This window comes from Cebus imitator, unplaced genomic scaffold, assembly GCF_001604975.1.
Source record: "Cebus imitator isolate Cc_AM_T3 unplaced genomic scaffold, Cebus_imitator-1.0 Scaffold207, whole genome shotgun sequence".
Taxonomy (NCBI): domain Eukaryota; kingdom Metazoa; phylum Chordata; class Mammalia; order Primates; family Cebidae; genus Cebus; species Cebus imitator.
Window position 1 is genome coordinate 827,322 of NW_016107522.1, and position 8,385 is coordinate 835,706.

Consider the following 8,385-nt stretch of genomic DNA (forward strand, 5'->3'; position numbering starts at 1 on the left):
TTGGTCAGGCTGGTCTTGAACTCCTGACCTCAGGTGATCTGCCCACCTTGGCCTCTAAAGTGCTTGGATTACAGGAGTGAGCCACTATGCCTGGCCGTAATTTTTGCATTTTTAATAGAGACAGGGTTTCACCATATTGGCCAGGCTGATCTCGAACTCCTGACCTTGTGATCCTCCTGCCTTGGCTCCCAAAGCGCTGGGATTACAGGCATAAGCCACTGCACCCAGCCAAGGACATTTTCCTGAGAAAGATGATTGGGCTTCTTAAGACTCAAATATTTATTTATTTGGCAGCAAATAAATATTTATATTTATTTGCTGCCAAATAAATGGTTAAGGGCATCTCTACGGCTGTATTCTTAGAGACTCAGGACCTGCCTCTGTGCTTCACCCTGAGCCTTGTCTTGTCTGTTTCGTTCAGCCTCCAACCATTTGGCGACTACCAGGGCTCTCCTTCTGACCAGTCTGTTTTAACTGAGGACTTCTTTGGTCCTAAATTGACTTCTCGTCTTTCTGAGGCTGCCTCTTCATTTACCACCTCTGCTCCAGCAGTGCAGCTCAAGGGTAGTGGTCCTGCTCTGGCACCTGGTCCAGGCAATGACCCACAGTGCCGTGACATCAGGACTGCCATACACCAGCCAGAAGGCATGTCAGCCACCCAGGGCCACAAGGCTATCCAAGAAGCTGATTGCCCTTAGAAAAACAGTTAGTAGCATCAGGCCGGGTGTGGTGGCTTGCGCCTGTAATCTGAACAATTTGGGAGGCCAAAGTGGGCAGATCACTTGAGGTCAGGAGTTCAAAACCAGCCTGGCCAACATGGTGAAGCCCTGTCTCTACCAAAAAAAAGTACACAAAAAAATCAGCCAGGTATGGTGGCAAGTGCATGTAATCCTAGCTACTTGGGAGGCTGAGGCAGGAGAATCGCTTGAACCCGGGAGGCAGAGGTTGTAGTGAGCCAAGATTGCGCCACTGCACTCCACCCTGCAGGACAGATCAAGAGTGAGACTCTTGTCTCCAAACAAACAAACAACAACAACAAAACAAAAAAAGAAAAAGAAAAAGAAAGAAAGAAAAGAAAAACAGCTAATCAGTAGTACAGAATGGGAATTCCTGCAGTTGCATGTCCCGTGGACCTGTTTCTGCCTCCTGAGGGGTTGGCCCTACTCCTGTGGCTTCCCTGACCACATCATTTCATATTTTGGCGCCTGGCTGATGGCCTGCATTTGTATTGCCACACGTGGCCTTCTGGGTTGAAGAGGCCGGCACTTCTGTTGCTCACTTAACCCCGTCAGTGGCCATATGGAACATATCCACCTCCCACAGCGCATCCCTGCAAAGCCCGTCTGCCAGTTCACAGTAATTAGGTTTGCCACTCCCTCGGTTTTCCTTAGCACTCCCATTCTGGCACCTGGTCAACATTTGGAGGAATTCCCCCCTTCTATAAGGCCAGAAGGATACCTTCAGGTGGCGGGAAAGAACTGCTTTTAAATCTCCATTTGTAGGAGAGGTCAACCCGGAGAGAACCCCGCACAGCTCAGGCCCTGCACTCCCCCCGTGTCAGTGGCACATTCTGGCCTCTAGAGGGATCTCCAAGAACGAGGAAGAGAAGGAGGAGCAGCTCAGTGCTGTCACAGAGTGGGGGTCCAGGAGCTTAAATCACAGCTGTCCTAGAGAAGTGGGCTCATGTCTTGACCGCATCCCTAAATGCAGTGATGTCCTTTGGTATCCTTTGGGCAAGCATGTTCCACTTGATTTACCCTGCCTGGTCTGTTTTTCCTCCAGTCTCTGCCCACTGGCAACATTCATCTATGACTGCTTAGGCTGCTCAGGCTGCTCCTGGCCTCACCATCAGTGCCCACGCCCTCCCTTAATGAAGACTCCAGAGTTTGGCCGGGCACAGTGGCTCTCACTTGTGATCCCAGCACTTTGGCAGGCTCAAATGGGTGGATCACCTGAGGTAGGAGTTCGAGACCAGCCTGGCCAACATGGTGAAACCTTGCCGCTACTAAAAATACAAAAATTAGTTGCGCATGGTGGCACACACCTGTAATCCCACTTACTTGGAAGGCTAAGGAAGGAGAATCACTTGAACCTGGGGGACGGAGTTTGCAGTGAGCCAAGATTGTGCCATTGCACTCCAGCCTAGGTGACAGAGTGAGGCTCCATCTCAAAAAAAAAAAAAAAAAAAAAAAAAAAAACCACGGGGGCAAAAAAAAAAAAAAAAAAGGAAAAGAAGGGGGAAAGAACCAAAAAAAAAAAAAAAAAAAAAAAAAAGCCAGGCATGGTGGCTCATGCCTGTAATCCCAGCACAGTTTGGGAGGCCAAGGCAGGCAGATCACCTGAGGTAAGGCATTTGAGACCAGTCTGGCCAACATGGTAAAACCTGATCTCTACTAAAAGAAATAATTCCGTGCCTATAGTTCCAGCTATTCAGGAGGCTGAGGCTGGAGAATTGTTTGAACCTTGGGAGGCAGAGGTCATGGTGAGCCAAGATCACACCGCCACTGCACTCCAGCCTGGGTGACAGAGTGAGACTCCATCCCAAAAAAACAAACAAAAAATAGGCCATGCATTCACACATTATAAATGTGTGTACACAGCAAAATCCTCTCACTCCTGTCTCTTGCTTCCTCACTTCTCCCTGAAGGAAACCGACCTTACCGGTGCCAGTGTGTCATACCCAAGGTTGCCTACATGTTTACAAGCAAATCTGTGTATTTATATATGGTCCCCTTTCATTATAGAAATGGTAGCACATTATCTATGCTGCTCTACACGTGTTTCCAAAAATATTTATTTTTTTCAGAGCATCTCACAGATCCATTTATTCATGCCATGAAGTAAACGTACTCATACAAGTGTACAGTGATGTTCCACGCACCCCATCCAACATGGCTTGCTCAAATTTACAGGCAGACTGACGTTTTCCTTCACCTGTATTCCAAGTAAGCTGGTTAATGATGATCACGAGCAGATGCTGCAGCTTTCGCAGCCTTATTTCTCTTATCGGCGGTATGGAGTTTATAAGCAATGAAGCCCATCAGCCCCATTCCTGCCCAAATCTGGTAAACTTGGGTATAGTAGGGCTTCAAGGGGATCCACATGTTTTTAATAATACTTTGAAGCATCTAAAATATGGAACGCTTCACGAATTTGCGTGTCATCCTTGCGCAGGGGCCATGCTAATCTTCTCTGTATCGTTCCAATTTTAGTGTATGTGCTGCCAAAGCGAGCACTCCAGCAATACTTTAAAAGCATGTAACTGGAATGAGGGTCTAATTCCAGGCAGCCAACGAGTATGATTAGCAAGATAAGGGTGTGCAGATGAGAGCAGCAATTAATCAAAGCCGATAGAAACTGCGGAAAGAAAACACCTCAAAGAGTTGCTGAGAGCTAAATTAATTGAGTGAGGCTGGAATTGTAAAAGGAATTTTTTAAAAAGGCCTGGAACACGTTACTGTTGATGACTTGGTGGCTGAAATCACTCCAAAAGGCAGAGCCCTGGTACCTGACAGTGTAAAGGCACTCCCGGCCAGGCGCAGTGGCTCATGCCTGTGATTTCAGCACTTTGGCAGGCCGAGGTAAGTGGATGGCTTGAGCTCAGAAGATCAAGACCAGCCTGAGCAGCATAGCAAAACGTCACCTCTCAAAAAAGAAACAATTGGCTTGACATGGTGGCACATGCCTGTAGTTCCATCTACTTGGGAAACTGAGATAGGAGGATCACTTGAGCCCAAGAGTTTGAGGCTGGCTGCATTGAGCTATGATCACTGCACTCCAGCCTGGGTGACAGACCAAGGCCCTGTCTCAAACAGACACACACACACACACACACACACACACACACACACACACACACACGCAACTGTGGTTTTGACTGCTGCTAGTTAGTTTCCAGAGTGTCAGAGGCCAAGTACAGGCCAAACCCATTAGAAACAGAGTCCTCTTGTTGGTCCGAGTGCAGTGGTGTTTACAACCAATTGATCATAGCCAGTTACAGATTTCTTTGTTCCTTCGCCACTCCCACTGTTTCACTTGACTAGCCAAAAAAAAGAAAAGTAAAAAAAGAAATAGGGTCAGCATTATTGTAGTGAACAATAAGCACAGAAGGACAGGAATCAGAATGGCGTTACTCAGGATACTCTCCCTAATGTCTCACTGATTGTGATGTCCCTAGGTATAAAACATGGGAACTGCACTAAAGTCTTACTTAATTATTTTTTTGAGACGTAGTCTTGCTCTGTATGGAGTGCAGTGGCTTGATCTCGGCCCATTGCAACCTCTGCCTTCTGAGTTCAAGTGACTCTCCTGTCTCAGCCTCCCAAGTATCTGGGACTATAGGGGAACACCACCACACCTGGCTAATTTTTGTATTTTTAGTAGAGACAGGGTTTCATCATGTTGGCCAGGCTGGTCTCGAACTCCTGTCCTCGGATGACACTCCTGCCTCAGCCTCCCAAAGGGCTGGGATCACAGGTGTGAGCCACCATGCCTGGTCCTATTTGATATTAATAAGTACAAATGTTCTCCCCACTGCCCCATACAGAGTCTCGCTCTGTCACCCAGGCTGGAGGGCAGTAGCATGATCTTGGAATGTCTGCCTCCTGGGCCTCAAGCCATCCTCCTGCCTCAGCCTCCAGAGCAGATGGAACTACAGGCATGTACTGCTACACTCAGCGAATTTTTCTATTTTTTCGGTAGAGACAGGGTTTTGCTGTGTTGCCCAGGCTGGTTTCTAGCTCTTGAGCTCAAGCGAGCCACCCAACTTGGCCTCCTAGAAGGCTTAGATTACAGGCGTGAGCCACTGCAGCTGGCCTAGTAAGTGCAAATGTTATAATTATGGAGTCCCCAGACTTGATTTCAACCACCGCATTGTAGGGTCATTATCCCTCATCCAATTCTCACACCTGAGCCAGTTTATAGATCCACAGCTGCTTGAATAAAGGGGAAGAAATGGCCACACAGACATGGCCACACAGACAAATGATGCTCTTCCTCCTTGCCTTGCCACGGGGGATCTGTGGCCATATACTATAGTGATTGTGTATTGTAGAAAGGAAAATACCCACAATTGTCAGGGATTGCTGGATGCTGTCTCTCTCTCTCTCTCTCTCTCTCTCTCTGTTTTTTCAAAGATGGGGTTTCACCATGTTGGCCAGGCTGGTCTCAAACTCCTGACCTCAGGTGATCTGCCCACCTTGGCCTCCCAAAGCGCTGGGATTACAAGCGTGAGCCACCACACCCAGCCTGGATGCTGTCTCTTAATTAATGCTATCTCCCGAGGAATCTGTGTGTGGTCGGCTGAATAATATTCCCCAAAATGTAGTCCACTTCCTAATCCCTGAGTAGAAACTGGGAATAGGTGGCTTGGCAGATGTCATTAAGCTAAGAATCTTAGATGGGGAGATTATTCTGGATTATCCATGTGGAGCCAATGTGATCGCAGAGGTCCTCATGAGAGGGAGTTGGAAAGGTTAGAGAGAAAGAAACACGTGTGAGGACAAAGGAGAGATTGGAGCATGTGGGGCCGCCATCCAAGCAATGCAGACAACCTCTAGAAGCTGGAAACAGCAAGAAAACAGACTCTCCCCTAGAAGCTCCAAAAATAATGCAACTGGCCAACCATTTCAAACTCCTGACCTCCAAAACTGTAAAACTCTGAATTCTAGTTGTTTTCTAAAACGGCCGTAGGCGCAGTGCATGTTGACTCACATCTGTAATTCCAGCATTGTGGGAGGCCAAGGTGGGACGGCTGCTTGAGCCCAGAAGTTCAAGACCAGTCTGGGCAACATAATAAGACTTCATCTCTTAAAATACAAAAAAACAAAAAAAACAGCTGGGTGCACCTGGCTAACAAAAAATTAGTACCTGGCAGTGAAACGCTGTCTCTACTAAAATACAAAAATTAGCTGGGTGTGGTGGTGCACACCTACAGTCCCAGCTACTTTGGGAGGCCAAGGCAGGAGAATTGCTTGAAGCCGAGAGGCAGAGATTGCGGTGAGCTGAGATCCTGCCACTGCACTCCAGCCTGGTGACTGGCGAAAGAGCAAGACTCTGTCTAAAAAAAAAAAAAAAATTAGTACCTGGCATGTGCCTGTAGTCCCAGCTACTCAGGAGGCTGAGGCAGGAAGATAACTTGAGCCTGGGAGGGAGAAGTTGCAGTGAGCAGTGATTGTACAACTACACTTCAGCCTGGGTGACAGAGCAAGACCCTGTCTCAGAAAGAAAGAAAAGAAATAGCTGTATACGCAAATTGACCCACAAAATTCAGAAGGAGCCAAGAAGTCAAGAAGGAAGACAAATCCAGTTTGTTGGTCAAGGGTGATTTATCGGGGAACATGTGAACAGAAGTGTAGTCTTGGTGGCAGCAGGACAGGTAGATTTCTGCAATTACTCTCCAGACCTAAAGGAAAGGATACATGTGCTCTACAGGAAATGTGCAAGACAGGCCAGGCCGGGCACGGTGGCTCACGCCTGTAATCCTAGCACTTTGGGTGGCCAAGGTGGGCGGATCACAAAGTCAAGAGTTTGAAACCAGCCTGGTCAATATGGTAAAACCCCATCTCTACTAAAAATACAAAAATTAGCCAGATGTGGTGGTGCATGCCTGTAATCCCAGCTACTTGGGAGACTGAGACAAAGTAATCGTTTGAACCCAGGAGGCGGAGGTTGCAGTGAGCGGAGATCAGGCCACTGCATTCCAGCCTGGGTGATAGAGCGAGATTCCGCCTCATAAAATAATAAATAAATAAATAAATAATGTTCAGGACAGGACAGGCCAGGCATGGTGGCTCATGCCTGTAATTCCAGCACGTTGGAAGGCCGAGGACTTCCAAAGATCAGGAGTTTGAGACCAGCCTGGCCAATATGGTGAAATCCCGTCTCTACTGAAAATACAAAGATTAGCCAGGCATGGTGGCACATGCCTGTGTGGGAAGTAGAAAAGTTCCTTTTTAAAGTTCCTTTCTTGTTAAAGAAAAAGTGTGCAAATAACTTTGTTAAGCCCTATCCTATGTAGCTGTTAGACATGCCATGCTTACAGGCACGTAGTGCATTGTATGTCCTTGTACTTTAACCAAGATATCTGTGCTGAACGTGCTCACAGGCTTGTCCTAACTCTCCATTGCTTTTACCTGTTTAGAAAAGGTTTAAGTTTTTAGCCAATCGGGTTTTAGTTTAGATTGTGAGGTTTGTCTCTAGCCAATGGAGATCAGACATAGCAGTAAGGGCAGCCCCAAATGCGTAAGGAATAAATTTGTGTGTCTTCCCTTTGCACTCTCGTGGCAAGATGGCTAGTGAGAATGCCTTTCCTGCATGCAGCCCAGGAAGTAAAAATTGCCTTGCTAAAAGATCCTTTGTCTCAATGCTAATTTTTCTTTGTGGCACTGAGCATGTTTTCCTAAAATCGATTTCCAACACCTGTAATCCCAACTATTTGGAAGGTTGCTGTGAGCCGAGATCAAGCCACTGCACTCCAGCCTGGGCAACAGAGTGAGATTCCATCTCCAAAAAAAGAAAAAAGAAAAGAAATGTACAGTCCAGGCCAGGCATGGTGGCTCACGCCTGTAACCCCAACACTTTGGGAGGCCAAGGGTGTGTGGATCAACTGAGGTCAGGAGTTTAAGGCCAGCCTGGTCAACATGGTGAAAACTGGTCTCTACTAAAATAAAAAATAAAAAGATTAGCTGGACATGGTGGCGTGTGCCTGTAGTCCCAGCTACTTGGGAGGCTGAGGCAAGAGAATTGCTTGAACCCAGGAGGTAGAGGTTGCAGTAAGCTGAGATCATGCCACTGCACTCCAGCCTGGGTGACAGAGTGAGACTCCGTCTCAAAAACAAAAAAAATGTGCAGGACAATTGAAGGCAACCTTCCAAGGAGAGTATATGCGTCATAGCCTGTAATTTGTCTGATAACATCAAGGTTGACATGCTCTTACACTAAGGACAGTAAATAAAGTGGAAATCCGGGAGGCATTCCCAGGATGTGGCTTGATCAGAAATCAACATGGCAGATTAGTGTCCAAGATGGAGTCACCATTGTCTCCACACTAGTCAAAGTGGGACTTTTCGCATCATGATAAAGGAGTTATTGTCTAAGTTCATCCCATGGTAAGTCTAGTGGTCTGTGAACTCACTCCGTACTTTTTCTCTATACTTAATAACTGGTAAAATACCCACACTGGCTCTCTAACCTATGGAATGAGAGCTGCTATTATGGTGGGAAATGCCAAGTGGAAGCCCTGAAATTGCTCCCACACCCCTTCAAAAACAATATAGCGCCGGGCGCGGTGGCTCACGCCTGTAATCCCAGCACTTTGGGAGGCCGAGGCGGGTGGATCACAAGGTCAAGAGATCGAGACCATCCTGGTCAACATGGTGAAACCCC

General features: G+C 47.2%; 1 protein-coding gene and 1 non-coding gene across 2 annotated transcripts; both read right to left on the reverse strand.

Moving 5' to 3' along the window:
• Nucleotides 1-2,796: 2,796 nt before the first annotated feature.
• Nucleotides 2,797-3,128, reverse strand: LOC119474071 (ATP synthase subunit ATP5MPL, mitochondrial-like). The gene has a single exon (XM_037745658.1). The coding sequence runs from the start codon at nt 3,126-3,128 to the stop codon at nt 2,955-2,957; it is 174 nt and encodes a 57-aa protein (XP_037601586.1). The 3' UTR covers nt 2,797-2,954.
• A 1-nt stretch (nt 3,129) lies between these two features.
• Nucleotides 3,130-3,236, reverse strand: LOC119474080. Its single transcript, XR_005203378.1, has one exon. It is a non-coding gene; the product is annotated as a U6 spliceosomal RNA (small nuclear RNA).
• Nucleotides 3,237-8,385: the final 5,149 nt, after the last annotated feature.

Excerpts from the sequence above, each read along its gene's own strand:
- LOC119474071 (XM_037745658.1), bottom strand. The coding sequence starts at position 3,128 with ATGCTTCAAAGTATTATTAAAAACATGTGGATCCCCTTGAAGCCCTAC.